The sequence below is a fragment of the Cynoglossus semilaevis genome, chromosome 13, assembly GCF_000523025.1.
Source record: "Cynoglossus semilaevis isolate Cse_v1.0 chromosome 13, Cse_v1.0, whole genome shotgun sequence".
Taxonomy (NCBI): domain Eukaryota; kingdom Metazoa; phylum Chordata; class Actinopteri; order Pleuronectiformes; family Cynoglossidae; genus Cynoglossus; species Cynoglossus semilaevis.
Window position 1 is genome coordinate 10,949,717 of NC_024319.1, and position 16,216 is coordinate 10,965,932.

The 16,216-nt window shown below is 36.9% G+C and overlaps 1 protein-coding gene and 1 long non-coding RNA gene across 2 annotated transcripts in view; both read left to right on the forward strand.

Moving 5' to 3' along the window:
* LOC103388561 (diacylglycerol O-acyltransferase 1-like) overlaps nucleotides 1–10,528 on the forward strand; it is a 15,040-nt gene extending 4,512 nt beyond the window's left edge. The window contains exons 5-17 of the mRNA XM_008323607.3: nucleotides 2,369–2,421; nucleotides 2,668–2,773; nucleotides 4,119–4,247; nucleotides 4,893–4,961; nucleotides 5,178–5,281; nucleotides 5,548–5,586; nucleotides 5,685–5,726; nucleotides 5,808–5,852; nucleotides 6,190–6,302; nucleotides 6,908–6,973; nucleotides 7,913–8,000; nucleotides 8,102–8,164; nucleotides 8,789–10,528. Coding sequence (XP_008321829.1) covers nucleotides 2,369–2,421; nucleotides 2,668–2,773; nucleotides 4,119–4,247; nucleotides 4,893–4,961; nucleotides 5,178–5,281; nucleotides 5,548–5,586; nucleotides 5,685–5,726; nucleotides 5,808–5,852; nucleotides 6,190–6,302; nucleotides 6,908–6,973; nucleotides 7,913–8,000; nucleotides 8,102–8,164; nucleotides 8,789–8,938 — 1,067 coding nt within the window. The 3' untranslated portion in view covers nucleotides 8,939–10,528. The remainder of the gene's footprint in view (nucleotides 1–2,368; nucleotides 2,422–2,667; nucleotides 2,774–4,118; nucleotides 4,248–4,892; nucleotides 4,962–5,177; nucleotides 5,282–5,547; nucleotides 5,587–5,684; nucleotides 5,727–5,807; nucleotides 5,853–6,189; nucleotides 6,303–6,907; nucleotides 6,974–7,912; nucleotides 8,001–8,101; nucleotides 8,165–8,788) is intronic.
* A 145-nt stretch (nucleotides 10,529–10,673) lies between these two features.
* LOC107989401 (uncharacterized) lies at nucleotides 10,674–16,216 on the forward strand. The gene is made up of 3 exons (XR_001760917.2): nucleotides 10,674–14,423; nucleotides 14,641–14,864; nucleotides 16,089–16,216. It is a non-coding gene; the product is annotated as an uncharacterized LOC107989401 (long non-coding RNA).

Below are 16,216 nucleotides of genomic sequence, written 5' to 3' on the forward strand. Positions count from 1 at the left end.
AGTTGTATTTTTTTAATCCTTGGATGAAGGCTTTGTCCTCATTATCTTTATTCTATTTACAGCCATTCGAAATCCATGAGTTTAGGGCACAAATTTGGCATGATGTTATTTTCTGTTAAACAGAAACGCTTTCCTGCAGTGAATACATATTGAAAACATGTATAAAGTGTTTTATTTTTGTTTTTATACTCTTTGAGTCCTCCCCTCTCACCTGAGTCATAATCAGCCTCAGAGCAACAAAAGTGGATGAAGAGTGGAATTATTGTATAAACGGTGTGAGACATTCTCTGCTATTCGTAAAACCTGTTAAAAATGTTGGTTAATTAAAAGTTAATTCTGGACTACCCTAGCTTACTGTAGTACATATTAGGGGAATCAGTTGTACACGCTCTCCATCTATTGTCTAAACCTCTCAGTTCAGCTACTGTTGTCATAACCCACTACTGCTGTCAATAAATTCCACCATGTGCTTGTGTCACATTTAATAAGGCAGCAGTCAGAGCATTTGGTGCCTGTGACTACAACTGGGCACGGTGCCATTATATCAAGCTGCAGTCACAAATGTCAAATCCACAGAGATCAGTGATTTTCAGAAACAAAGATTTCACTGTGAAAAAGCCAGAGGAAAAACAGGTCAGTCAGTGCAGGCTTCTCATACAATATGGTCCTTGTTGATTCTGTTTGGGGGGGCAGTGAATATAGTGTGGATTATCATGGTCAGTTATTACCACCAGTGAATATAGCGTGGATTATCATGGTCAGTTATTACCACTAAAGTTAATGAATGGCATTGTTATCTAAGACATTTTTCCTGCTTTCTAAGTGTGTTGCCTTCAAGCCCTGTTGCCCAATGCTCATCTAAATGCAAGGGAATCTTCATGTGCATTGAACAGGTGTTAAATGGTGCAGTTTGTCTCGCATGATTGAATGTGATGGTTATCATTTGTCAGAAAGGCTGCACAGATCTTTTTCAAAGGAGATGAAACCCACATAAAATCATTAGCAATAGCTTGCCATGAAATAAGCGTGATCTCACTCCATAAATACTTGACTTTCTTTGGTAGAAAAACCTTCATGAACTGAAGTTACAGTGCAATTGTGGTTCCTGTGAAATTACAGTAGCTTATTCTGTGGAAATCTTGAATATGGCTATAAGTGTTGCAATTAAACATTTGATTTTTGATTAGTTAAAAATTATGAATAGCTGTGGATAAAAATAAAAATTAAAAGAAGAAAATAAAAACATGGGGGGTGTTTGACAAATTGATTTTGAATAGCTGTGCACATCTTTGTTTACTTTGATGTAAGGATGATGTAAGCTTATCAAAAACGTTGTACAGCAGGTTGCACATCTGTTCACTCTGAATCAGCAGGGATTGACATGCTAATGTGCTGATTAGTGCCCTAAAATGGAACAATCGGTGCAATTATGTGCCATCAGTGTGTCTACTCTGGTCTAGTCAGGGTACTGAGACATTGCATACCAGTGGTTCTTCAGCAGCAAACTACCCAAAAATTTAGCCTGACACTGCTGCAACATACGAAAAATAACTTTTTTTTAGTTACTGTCCAGAATTATTGCTTCTGGCATTAACTACACTATTAAATATGGTGTTGAAGAACCACAGGGCATTAGAAAGTACTCAGTGATTTCCTCATCACTGCAACATAGTTATCGTATCTCTTGGATATAAACAGTGCAGTGTGCCAATGCAGAACCAGTCCTGCTTGTTCATAACCAGACGAGTTACATCATGTTGAATACTAGACTCTCACTGTTTGTTACAGATTACATTTTATTCCTTTTCAACAACAACAATCATATATCATTTATGAAACTGCAACCAAAAATATACACGCTGTATAAAACAGCAACATTTTCTTTTCAGTCTTAATCAAAATAATAGTCAAAATAATGACTTTTTTTTTTTTATGTTGCCTTACCGTCAGTTCTTTGTTCTCACATTTGATCAAAAACTAAAATCTCAAGGTACGATTATGATCAGGAATGTCACAAATGACACTGTTACTGTCACTCCAATTCCGGAAAATCTTTTTGTTAACTACAACTTCATTCAAATCTCTTTATGACAAATTTACTTATATTTAAATATGATTACAACAAACAAAGACCAAGTTCAAAACCAGTACATCTCCTGAAAGCATCTCCCATGATTGAGGTCAAGACAAACCTTTGTCTGTTGAGGCCATGAGCAGGCACTGCTGCTGAATGTGCGTGACCATGCTAAATGAATTGTCTGAGCATCAGGCTCAGGGCCTTCAGATATGAAACAATAATGGGAAGTTGGTAAACATAACAGATCAATACTGGAAATATTGACAGTCTTCTCATCCTGTGTGTCAACAGTGTCCAACATCTTCATTCTGCTGGCTCTCTACACAGAAAGACAGCTGTCAAAGGTAAAAACTACTACTACTTACAGTTGAGCTTTTTGAGGCTGAATAGTTTAAGTTCATAACCTTGGAAAAGTAATTAATAAATATTTATTATTATTATTATTTATTAGTAAAAACCACATTGTGTTATGCATTTATAGTCTTAAGGATTGAAACTATGTGTATATTTTTATCTACACTGTCTGCCCCCCCTTCACTCTCTCTCTCCCTTTATCTTTCCCTCTCTTTCCTTTCCTTCCCCTCCCTTAGAGCTCATTCAGTGAATATGTGGGATTTCTGGTTCACTGCGTTAATCTGACAGTCATGTTAACATTCCCTGCTGCACTGGTTCTGTCGGTCCCCTCCATGACACCAGGTAAAGTGTTTCTCACTGTTATTAAAATGTTCCCAGTAGAATGTCATTGTCTACTGCTGTTTCAGGGTCACTGCAGGAGCTTTCACCCTGGACAGTTTGTCAGTCCATCACAGGGACTTGTTGGATACATACATATCTTGATTAATTAACAGCTACCCAAAGTTTACTCAGATTAAATATTTAAAAGTGAACATTTAACCTTATGGTAACTTTTTGGGAGGAAACCAACAGAACCAGAGTAACCTCCACCCCCCCCACACACACACAAACAGGGAAAAAATACAAACTCTTTAAATTTCTCATCCTACCAGAGACAGACACTAAAACTATGTGCAACAATACTCTGCCTTTACTGTTACTGTTTTCATTGGTAGTTTACGGCGTGTTATAGGAACGTGTTAAGGAATAGTAAAAGTAATGTGATTATAATGAAGATCCAAAGAGGTTTTTTATTACCCAGGCTTTAGAAGAACCAGCTGACCAGTTGCAGTCAAATACATGTCTACACAGAGCCATTATGGGAGTCAGTTACTGCTAATGGACCAGTTGGTCATAAATGGATTAGTTCCAGCTGGTGAGGAGGAGGATGGAGAAGAGGACACCGTAATTATTTCTGGAGCATAAAAATTGAACCTTAAACATAAGGCCCTCTTATTGTTATCTTCAAGTTTAAATTCATCCAACAAAAGCTTGAAGACACTTGTCATGTATCTGTTTTCCCACCAGGGGGAAGAAGTTAAGTTAGTCTGTTACATAGGGCTGGAGTGTATTTGTGTTTGTCACACACTATAGTGGACATGTATGGACACGTATGGACGTTTGACGTGTCCGTTATCTTCATGGACTGGCAGACAGACGCAGCGAGCAGCGGAGAGACAGATGGTTGATGGTTTAGATCTTCTCTGGTTTGACGTCAGGTGCGCTGACCTCCACCTCACCCTGTTGGCTGACATTCATTTTTAGTTTTCTTCACCACACCACAAGGACAACACTCTCCGTGCTCAGAGAGTTGACTGAGTTTTATTTTAATGGGCTGGATTTATTGTTTGTACGCAGTCCAATGAGATGACAACTCTTTGTTTTTCTCTTGCTTTGATTCCGATGCCATCTGTTATTACAACCTACGTCTCTAATTTTTTTTGCCGTTTTTCTCAATTCTGTCTCTCTCAAGTATATATATTTTTTCTATTCTTAGATCACACTGCTGCCTTGATCCTCTTTTAACTTTATCTCTATTTATTCACATTGTGCTGTTTATCAATCGACTACACATTTACACGACAGAGCCGCAGTGCATTGTCCTCGTCTTTGTTTTACATATTATTTCCTCTCTCTGCCTCTGCAGTTGGTGGTGCTTTTGTGCTTGGCGTCTACACCATTCTCTTCCTCAAGCTCTACTCCTATAAGGATGTCAACATGTGGTGCAGAGAGCTGAGCTCTGCCAAGGCCAAGAAACTTTCCAGGTCGCTTTCCTGTAAGTCACAGCCCAAATACACTGGAGGATTTCAACACAAAGTGTTATATTATATCTTACTTTGAAATCTTTATGTCAGCTTTTAGTGTCTTACAGTGACACAAACACGCCTTAGTTGTTTGGTCATGCTGTGACAGTGACATCTATTGGCGAACTTGTGACATGGCAGCCCTGGGTTTGAAACATGACGATTTCATTTTAGTTTTTATTATTAATCAGTTATATATTTATATATAGTATAAATATTTTTAAGCCATTTAAATGCATTTAAACAGCCAGAAGTTCACACTCCTAACCAAACCAAAATTAGTATATAAGGCATAGTTTTCTATGTATATGTAAAGAAACATCTGAAATCACCATTGGCTGGTATATCGTTATGGAACACTGAAACTGGACTGTACCCCAGGTCAGAGGACTTATTTCTAACAGCCACAACTGTGACAGCTTCCATGAGCAGAGCTGATAATCACATTTAATTTAATACTAGTAAATTAAAAAAACACTGAAAGTTAATTTTTCATAAATATGAACACTACAGATTACAAAAAACAGTATTTACGGTAAATGCCAAACATCTGCCTAAAATGTTTCCACAGCATGGCAATGTCTTTCTATTAAACCTGTGTATAAATGTTTTTATAGGTCCTTCCACATGCAGTTTGAATGAAGGTGACCCTAAAGTGTGTTATCCTGGCAACCTCACCTTCCGAGGTATTTTAACTCGACTTTTTTATTTTGCATGGAAGTGTGTAAATAGTGGCCATTTAAACACATCAAGTTTTAAATGTGATTAATACCATTGTCTTCTTCCTACAGCGTCATGTTATTAAGGCTGTGATGAAGCTCCGTCACTGATCTTTGTTTCCTGTACCACAGTTGCTGTACGATGTGTGACACTCACCTTGTTTCCTCTCACTGAATCTACAGACATGTATTACTTCGTCTTTGCCCCGACGCTGTGCTATGAGCTCAACTTTCCACGCTCTCCTAAGATCCGCATGAGCTTCCGGCTGAGGAGGCTGGTTGGAATGGTGAGTAGTCAGACGTTCGATTTGTGACATACTCAATATCTTCATTATATTAAAAACATTCTCACTGGCATCTCCCCAGGAATTTTAAATCTTGGCAAAATTAAAACAGATGTTTTTTTTAGTTGAAACTTTACTGACAGTTAATTTTAAAAATAGAATTTATAATTCTCCGTGATAACTATTATGGTTTTTCTTGACATTCTGTAATAATTTAGATGTATTTGTGGAACATAATGTCACTCACTTATCTGATTTTGTTTTTCCAGCTTTTCTTTATCCAGATGTTAGTTGCTCTAACTCAACAGGTATGATCTCATTTAGATCAGAACAGTGCTGCTATTCTCTCACTCTCCGCAGTAGAACTACAGAACGTTAACACTGCTTTTCATGCTTTTCCTTTCAGTGGATGATTCCAATCATTCAAAGCTCCATGAAACCACTCGAGGTGATAGAAAGCAGCATATTACAGTGTAGCACTGTGATGTGTATAATTTGATTACATATTGTTTTTCCCTCTCCTCCTCAGGACATGGATTTGTCCAGAATGACTGAAAGACTCCTACGCTTAGCTGTAAGTATCAGCAATAACATGAAAAATAAAAGATTCATCGTTTGGCTTGTTAGGCTTTAGCTCAGTAAAGGGCTGTGTATTGGCTAGAATCTAACGATAACGTATCATGACACAGGGGCAATAATGCGATATATTGCGATATTCTACGACACTATAGGTACAATTTCACATAGTAGAGATGACATGATTGTACATTGCTTCCTGCTTAAAGCCTTTCACTGTATGTGTAGAGTAGTCTAGTTTTCAGTTTTAGCTGGGTTAATACATATCTCATGGACACATGCAGTACTTTATACTTTGTTTTCAATTAAGCTGTACTTCTCCTACACCACTCGAGGTTCCTAACCACCTGCTGTGGCTGATCTTCTTCTACTGGTTCTTCCACTCATCCATGAACTTTACTGCTGAGCTGCTGCGCTTTGGAGACAGACAGTTTTACAAGGACTGGTGGTGAGTTTGTGTCTATGGTTGTGAATAGTTTAGCATGTTTTTAGGACACTTGGTTTTTTTTTTTTTGGTTTTTTTTAAGAGAATAATAATACGTTTGACTTTAAATGGGGATGTAATGATACATTAAACTCACCATACAATTTTATCACATTTTTTTTCTTAACAATTTGAGCTGCAGACAAATATAACACAGTTACACCTTATTTATTCAAAATACCATCACCAGCCGCATACTGCCACCTACTGTACTAGAGTGTGTAGTCTCATGGTACGACCAGTAACTTTTTATGATAATGCAGACTACTCCTTACGCCTTGATGCCCGATGCATTTTTTATTTGAACTGATTTGTATTTTTAACTGATTTGCGGTGAGTCGTTACATCCCTAATTTTGACAGAAGCTTCCCAGCTGGATTTGTGGGATCAGACTTATTTTGCACCTGATTTCTTTGTTTAAATAAATCATTTTTATATAATTTATATATCCTTATTCTTGACAGGTCTAACTATTAAAACTTCAGTGACCACCAACTTCTGTCAAATATCCTCAGTTGTCTTTTGAAGCCTGTTATATCTAAACCTCTGTTTGCTGACTCGTCCTCCAGGAACTCTGAGACGGTGACATATTTCTGGCAGAATTGGAACATCCCCGTGCACAAGTGGTGTCTGCGGTGAGTTACTCGCGCACCTGCACACTGAGAGCAAGTGATAAAATGTTGACAAAAAACCAGGAGATGGCAGTAAGTTTGTCGCAAGGAGAAAGACAGAACTAGCCACTCTGACGTATTTAGTAGATTGGCTGTGGGTGAGTTAGTGGATCCGACAAATATATAGTTAGGTCGCAATATATCAACAAAACAAGTATATACACAACGAGAATTTCCTTTCCTTTCCTTCCTTTACTATATAAATATAAAGTATATTAAAACATATATTGTATATTTATATTCTATTTATATTATATATACTGTGTTAGATGTGAGTGATTTGTTTCCCTTAAGTCAGAACACTTTTTTCACTGGATATTTACTCCAATTATATATAAATATGTGCAATTATTTTTGAGATTTACTTTTGCATATATTTTGTCATTTTTCCATATTAATATTCTCATCATATGGATTGGTCCCAAATAAAAACAGCTGTGAAAACACATACATCTACTGGATCTTGCTTCTTGTATTCAAGCAATAAACACATTTATTATCACACTTAGGAATCTTGATCTATCTAAATTAATCATTCATCAATTAATTAATTAAAAATCAAAATGAAACAGAAGTGAAGAACACACACCTACCCGCTGTTAGCTGTCATCTAGTACTAGCAAGATACAAATATATTGTCATATTTTTTAATGTTACTTAATCATGATTGATTGTGATTAATCGTGATTAATTGTTGTGTTAATCACTGTTGTAATGACGTAGTTACCTTTTGTTCAGTAAAAAGTATCAGTTCATGATCAAAACTTTTCAGTTACCTTCAAAATCTTTTGACTGACGTAGTTACATTTTGTTCAGTAAAAAGTATCAGTTCATGTAAACTGATCATTTCGTTTATTCTCTGTGACTATTTTGAAAAGCATAATTTTTCTTCCCGTCTCTCAGCCACTTTTACAAGCCACTGCTAAGGAGAGGATTCAGTAAAATTGTCAGCCAGTCAGCAGTTTTCTTCTTGTCGGCTTTTTTCCACGAGGTACGGCTTAAAGCCATTATTGATTAGCTTTTAAATTCAGTCATTTGAAAGCTCCTGGGCAGACATGGTCATGTGACTTCCTGTCTTTGTTTACGTCTCAGTATCTGGTGAGTGTCCCTCTCAGGATGTTCAGGCTTTGGGCTTTTACGGGAATGATGGCTCAGGTAAGACCCAGCACTAGTCACACTGCACACAATACATGTCAAACTCAGGCCCAGGGCCCGAACCTGGTCCATCGTGAGATCATATCAAATGTGTACTAGAGTTGGCCCACCAGTAAATAGCCCCTATATACTGGCAGGACATGTAGTATTAGCGATGCTATGTTATAGCACATACATTTAGTTTTTTCTGTATGTTGCTAAATTATATATTTTGTACCACAGGTGCATGAAGGCGGTGAAACACCTTTAATTAGTCATTTGTACAAAAACGATGTTGATGAGCGTCCAATGGGAAAACATATTCATCTATCACCAACCGTTGTAGTTAGTCGCTGTTTGGCTTCGGCTACAGTATCATTAACTTAATTAATGACCTCAGTGGTATTACAGGCCATGTTTGATGTATCATAGGGATTAAGGTGACACAGTAGGCAAAGGAAGTGACTCTTGTTGTTTGCTGATGACACTACTTTATTAATCATCTGTGCTGAACCAAATACTACAGTTCATTTAAAAAACACACCACAGCGTCCAGACTGGAGTTAGTCTTTTAAAGTCACAGTCATGCACTTTGTTAATTTAATTTTAATTAATTTTAATTCACCCCTCCCCGCCCCCCCACAGCTTCCACTGGCCTGGTTTGTGGGACGCTTCTTGCGGGGTAACTACGGTAACGCTGCAGTGTGGATGTCCCTCATTATTGGACAGCCGTTCGCTGTCTTGATGTATGTCCATGATTATTATGTCATTCACTACCGACAGGAGACGGAATGACCGTCCAACAAGACGTGGTTCAGATACTTTACCCACTAAATATCATAAATAGTTTCATTTCAAATTTTTTTTCTTTTAAAAGAAGTACTTAAGTTAGCTATATAATAGGACATGATTATACAGGATCAGAAGAAAGGAATGAAAGATTAGGAAAACATCCTGATACAGTACTGTACAGAAATGTCTCAGTGAGGAAGGGGATGTTACAATGCAGTTTGTTGTTACTCAGGTGAATTTTCCCCAGGGTCTTGTGAAAACCTGTGACTGTACAGAAATGTAACTTTAACGATTATTTATTGTTCTAAGAAAGAGAGATAGAGCTTTGAAACATTATTCAGTGCACTGCAGGTCTTTTGAATGTATATCTACCCAGCAAATGGTTTGATACTGTTGTCTGGGGCAAAAGTAAAAAAAAACAACACCCGTGGTTCCGTTAGGTGAGTCTGTTCTTCTCAAAGGAAACTATGACTTTATTCATTTTCAAGGACGTTTTTCCAAAACAAGAATGTACATTTTGTTACCATTTCTTAGTTTCATTTGACTTCACCCTGATCCTTTTATGGATTATGTTTAATTCACCTAAGTTGTCAAAGTCACATGTTCACCATGGGAACAGTGCAAATCTTCTTTTTACTAGTTATCACACCAGTTACTCAGTAAACAGACCGTATTGAGAGGTATTGCACTATATACATACTGTAAGTCTCAGTTTGTGAAGATGCGACTGTGAATATGTCAAAGAGAATTAGGATTTTTTTATACATCTGCAGAGAGATTTGTCATTGGATTGGTTGTTTTACGTTGTAATACTTTCTGTAATGTAGGGTTTCAGATTCAAATACCAAATGTTTCATGTCACAGTCTAAAGAAAACTCTTCCATCCATCACAGAACATTCTTTCCTTAAGTCATTCTTAAAAACAACCAGCCTTGTCCAGTGTCAACAACAGTTCGACAGGGTGTTGGCTCTGTCAGCCAAAAATGTGAGACAGCACTTGTTGGTGTTTCTGTAAAATTTTGCCAGGCATTATCCACACTAAAGAGGCTAAAACCCATCTACACCATGAGTGCATTAGGATTCTGTGATACATTTTTATTTTTTTGTTTTTGGCACCAAACCAACAACAAGCAGGATAGAAAATATGATGAATGATGAATCCTCTACTGCAGCTGTGGCACTTAGAGAACAGGTGTTTAGATTTAAAAAAAAAAAAAAAAAAACTTTTTAAAAACCTGACTTCATCTTTATATTGTCCTTGAAGGAAATACAGCAATGATGCTAAGAAATGGACCCTTTGTTTGTGCCTTATTTAAGCTGTATTTTATTAAAGGAAATAATCAGAATGTTGTAGGGGAAATGTTATATTTTGGCCAGAGTTATTTGATTTGTTTTCTTTTTATATTTTACTTTGCATCCAAGGACAATGGCCAGCCTTACTGTGCGTTATGGTCTGTTTCAGTCTGTTGTTGCTTTATACATTTGTGGCACTAAAGAACACATGACATATCCACTTTATTTTTCTTTTATACCAATAAAAAAACACCTTTTTATGTCAAATATTATTTAAAAATAAAAGTAAAGGCAGCCATGTTTTTTGAGTCGTTTTTTTTTTTTTGTTATCACTTCACTGCAGCAGGCAAAGATTTTTAACGGTCAAATATGAAAGTGGTTAAACACATTAGTTAGTCAGGGTTTATTTAACGCAGATCACAGACGATTATTGTTGTTTCAGCAGGCAAAGATTTTTAACGGTCAAATATGAAAGTGGTTAAACACATTAGTTAGTCAGGGTTTATTTAACGCAGATCACAGACGATTATTGTTGTTTGGAAGTAAAATATAAATAATAAAATTTTAAAATCATGTATGGGTCTATAGCAAGGGTCTCAAACCTCAGGCCTGGGGGTCCATCTCCTGCCCTTCAACCTCACCTGGCCTGCAAGTAATGGTCATACTGCCTAGAAGTTTCTTCTACATTTCCATATTTTTAATAGTTGTCTTAATCCTATTCCACAAAGTGGCAGTAGATGGCTATAGAAATGAGAGATTCAGAGCGGTTGAAGATGTCTCTGTTTTTCTTTAATTCCCTGTAAGTATATCAAGGTTGTGTTCAACTAAACAGGCCCAGGTTACAACTAAAACTCATTGCATTACATTGCACTGCTTCAAATTGGCTGAAATAGCATTCATATTTATATACAGTACATATTGATTAATTTGTAAAAATGTAATTAGATATTTTCATTTATTCATAAAATGTCAAATAAACCAAAGAAGATGTTTTCGTGTTTATAAAAAGTGAGACATTTCCTCTGGGGCTGCTGTCTGTGACTAACATGAACCCAGTGTCTCTGTGAAAGTTGTAACATTTTACAATATCACCAGCTGTAATAAATGTATCACTGCAATAATCATCCACACGGCAGCTCCTGCATATTTGCATAGTTAAACCCAGCTGGTGAGTTTTTTGTCAGGGAAGTGTACGGTGCACCTGCAGTAATGTTCTTCATTGGTCATTAAACAGACAGGTGCACGGTCACGCTCCGCTGGACAGAAATACTCTGAAGTGCTGTGTAACAGTCTGCAAGTGATGCAGATGACAAGCAGTGTGTTCCCTGTCACTTCTTCTTGTACATTTTAATGAGATGATGTAACAATCTGTACACAGATATAACTTCTAAAAATCAAACTTTTTCTGCACACGGCATATATATAAACTGTATATATACAGTAGTAGAAGTGCATGCATTTGTTTCCTGACCCAGAAGAATGCTGAGACTTCCTGTCTGAATCCCAAACTAAGCAAAGGTTTAAAGACAAGGTGAGGGGAATAGGAAGTGTGTGCAAATAAAAAAAATAAAAAAAGGGAAGAAATAATAACTGTATGAGACAAATAAAAGTGATAGTAATATAAAGACATATTTTTGAGAAAAGTATCTCCTGGATTTCTTACTAGCATAATTAATAACCAGAGACAGCAGACATGAATGACGAAATGTTGAAGCACTGCAAACAGAATCACGACTGGTTGATGTTTGGAGCTGATGCTGAAAGTCATCAAAGTCTAATTTAACAGTGATTGATATGATTGTTAAAATCATATCAATCATTGTTAAATTTGACTTTGTTGCCATGGAAATGACCCAAAAAGCCTGTCTTGTGTAATACTGTATATTCACTGCAGGCCAGTGTTCAATGTCTTTCCAAATTATTGCTGCAACATCCATGAATATGGTTTTGTTATTTATTTCCCAGTACATGAAGTAAGTGGTTTCATCTCCAACTTTCCCTGGAGCAGCACTCGTTAGGACTGTTAATGATGATGAACTTGCTCCACTAGGCTGAATAATATCAGGGGATTTTACTTTGAAAACACTCATTCATTTCCTTCACTGGTCCTAATGTTCTCTGGCCACTGACTGGTCCTGGTGATGCAGATGAACCACATTATTCATGCCTCGCCCTCAGCTGAGCAAGTGATTCTCATTAGCCTGAATAGACTGCATTTTTCATTAGCCGCATGATTGTTTTGCTGCAAGAGATTAGTTGTGAATCATGAGCGTACACAACACAATATGCCGTCCTTCTGAAAGCGCTTTCATCTGGAACTCACAGGGTGATTAAACTACAGTCCAGGATGAAATTACTACAAGTCAGTACAAGTACTGTACTGTGCTGTACTGTACTTCAAACCCATCATCCATGTTTCTCATTTCTGAAACCTGAAAAAGAGGAGTGTGTTTCGGTCAGATTTCATAAACCACATTTTTTCTTTTTGTTTTAATTTCTTCTCATAGCTCCCATCACCTCATTAGGAGTTATATTGCAGTAGTTCAGTGATCATCACCTGGTGTCCCACGGGCCGATTCTGACCCACTGAAACATCCAATCTGGCCCATGTCTAGATTCCAAAATAAACAACACATAATAATGTTAGACCAAAATGTGATTTTAATTCCACTTTATTTGAGTGTCCGGCCTCCAGGTTTACTGTCCAGAAGAATTCTGGCCCTCTGACAATTACAGTTGGTGACACTTCTATAGTTGAACTCCAGCCCAAGCTGAGAATCAAAAATCAAAAAAAAAAAAACTGAACTGGCCGCATGTGACCCCCGGTCCTTAGTTTGTCCATGCCTGTCCTACACCATATAGAAAAGACAATTACATGCTGTATGTCTTTATCTCATTTTGTTGTACACCAAACTTAAGTTGCCCATAGGTTGCACGTTTTACAATAGAAAGAAAACAATTGTAATTGTTTTATACTTATATTCTAAGATGTTTTCACACATAAAAATCCGAGAGGGTTTGTTTTTACACATTGGAAAACTTGGAAAACATATTGTTTTTCAAGTTATGGCTGTCCTTTATACATTGGCCCACATGCCTGTGTAGATTCTGACACAATGAAGAAACATTTAAGGACAAGTAACAATCCACACCGGCTGAATCCACGCCTCTCCCTCAGTCGTATTCCCCTGAGATACTCTGCTGTAAGTGACTGCCCTCTGCTGTCTGTACCAGTCACACCTGCTGGAGCCAACTTCATATTTTGCATATTTTATTCCTCGCAGCTGAAAGCACCATCTGGGACGGGTCACTTAGAAAACTCAAGTGTCTAATTTTATCAAAGTTTGTTAACAGCTGCTTTTTGATTGTGCACTGTAAGATGTGATCATTAAACTGTGAAAACATGACACGCAGTAGGCAAAGAAAAGTAAAGCCCTGGAGATGACATGACACTTTTTGTCACAGTTAAATCTGTTCTCTTCCCTGGGTAACTTTATAGTTGTCTGCAGCTGAAATCTGGACCTAAGCAGATTTTTCACTTTTTTTAAATAATTAGATATGAGCTATAGAAAAAGTTATTATTCAAAACAATAAAATACTTTTTGATATGAATTCAAATCAGTAGTAATAGTACTAAATGAATTAGTAGTAGTAGTACTGATATTAAATACTGAACTTTAAAGGCTACAGCTGCTCACTGATGTTTTGTATTATTTAGTCGCGAGTCTGAGGAGTTTTAACAAACGATTCGGACCAATCGTGACATCAACTATGCAGGCCTCTTACGTACAGCAGAGGGAGACATTGATTTTCCCTTCTAAGACATCATTCTATGAGACCAATGAAAATGTAATTCTAATAAAATGGAACAATAAATTGTAAGTAATGAAGCGTTACTAGTCAGACGCATTTTATTTTTGATAGAGATTACTTAGTTTGTTATGTGTAATTTACACGAAGTAATGGCAATTACTATTAATAACGTAATGGCATCAAAGGCACATAAGTGATGAGAAAAAAAGATAAAAGAATGACATCAGATATTATGAGACAAGAAACGAACTTTGTATGACAGAAGTCTGTCTTCTTCTGTCAGCCATGGGCCATTTGAATCAGTTGGCCCTATAGTTAGAATGGGAACCGTGTCCATGAAGTCACTCAAAAAGTGACTCAAAGTGACTAAACACAAAGTCAGGTATTATTTATTTATTTCATTATTCACCTCACTTCTTAATAGCAAATATTTGTAGTGGGATTTTTGTGTCATATGCTTAATTTCATTCGTATGTAAAACGTTCAAGGTAATAATAAAAAATGTCTTATACATTATATTATGTTATATTATTATATTATATTTTAATTTATAAACTTTAATAAATCAAAGTTTATACGTAACATCCCGCCCCCCGTAGGTGAGTAGCTTGATGGCGTCACTCCCGTTCGGTTTTAGCCACGCCCCGCTTTGTTACTGTGGAAACCCAAGAGACTGACGGGAGTAGTGAGGCAGATGGTCGCAGTCAGCCGCAAAGGTTAGCAGTTGTGCTAACCCAAATTCAGAGTTTTGTTTCTGCTTCGTCAATGCTTGTTTACAACCGGAAAGTGATGCCAATTCACCTTTACACTTATGAACTCTCAGGTACGTCACACCTCTCTGTATCCGTTTAGAACAGGTCTATTGCTGGCAGTCTGATTTATTAGCCCTAGAACTGTTAGCCACAAGTCAAACCTCATTCAGTCAGTATAACGGTAACATGTCCTGAATCATGGTTAGATGTTGGATTTACGTGAAGAAAAAACGAAATCATTTATAAACGTGTGGTCTGTTGTTCTCGACTTTAACGGCTCTATTTTACTGAGGTTGTGGCTGTGGTATAACAGGAGAGGCTCAGGTAAGAACAGTCTCATTAACAAGCGTGTCCCAACAAGTCCAGCAATTCCGCGGACACATTTTTGGTGCGTAAGAGGAAGAGGAACACCCACTCACATTTGTGGGTGTTTTTCAAACCTCGATTTATGTTAACATTTCCGCTGTCACCTATGGTTTATTTGGTCATACTCAATAACTGACATTTCTAAGTTACCGTTACTGGTAGTACTGTAATTACTTACATCAGTACAGAGCGCGGATGCATGTATTTCCCTCACAGTTGGAATCATTGGCAAATGTCAACAGCAAAGTTTGCTCAGTCTGCAATTCATTTGTGACTCTAACTTCTGAATAAACTCTGTAAATTGACTATAAGTGGACAAATACATTTGCCACAGAATGTACATTAAATAAACTGTATAATAGAATGAGAATTAGGGGAGGCTAGTGTTTAATGCAATGCAATAAAGTGCATCACCAATGATTTGATTATTAAATATATAAGGTACAATTATGTATTTATTTTATAATTGCTATATATGTTTATATTATGCATGTTGATTTTTATTGAAATTACATAAAGAAGCAAATGTAAAAGGCAGTTTTTCAAAATAGAAAACCATACCTGACAAAGATTAAATATTTGAAAAACATCTTAACAAAACTTTTTTTTTCTTTGTGTGACCTGGTACCAAATGATCCACGGCCCAGTATTGACCCGTGTCACTAGTGGTTTAGTACCACAGTTGTGAACATTTTATTTGCATAGAGACAGAAATGGAAAATACTTTACTGTCCAATTATTGAAGGACCTTTCCCTTCGTGGGAACTGCACTAAGATATTTTTGTACCTTGTAACTTTTTTTGTGTTTATGTCATGACCCACAGTTTCCCACATCTACCCTTTTGGTTGAGCTGTACATGAAACAGTATATCAGTTAACAACTAACTAACTAACAAGTTTTTGTTTTGTTTATCTTTTCGTTCTTTCAGGTTATTGTGTAACTCATTGGGTTTCCACAAACATTGGCTCGGACTTGCCTCAAAGTAAACTCGGTCTCCAGCTTACCCACAGTCCCACAGTCCAAATACAGCAGGCACATGACCTCTGCCATACACTG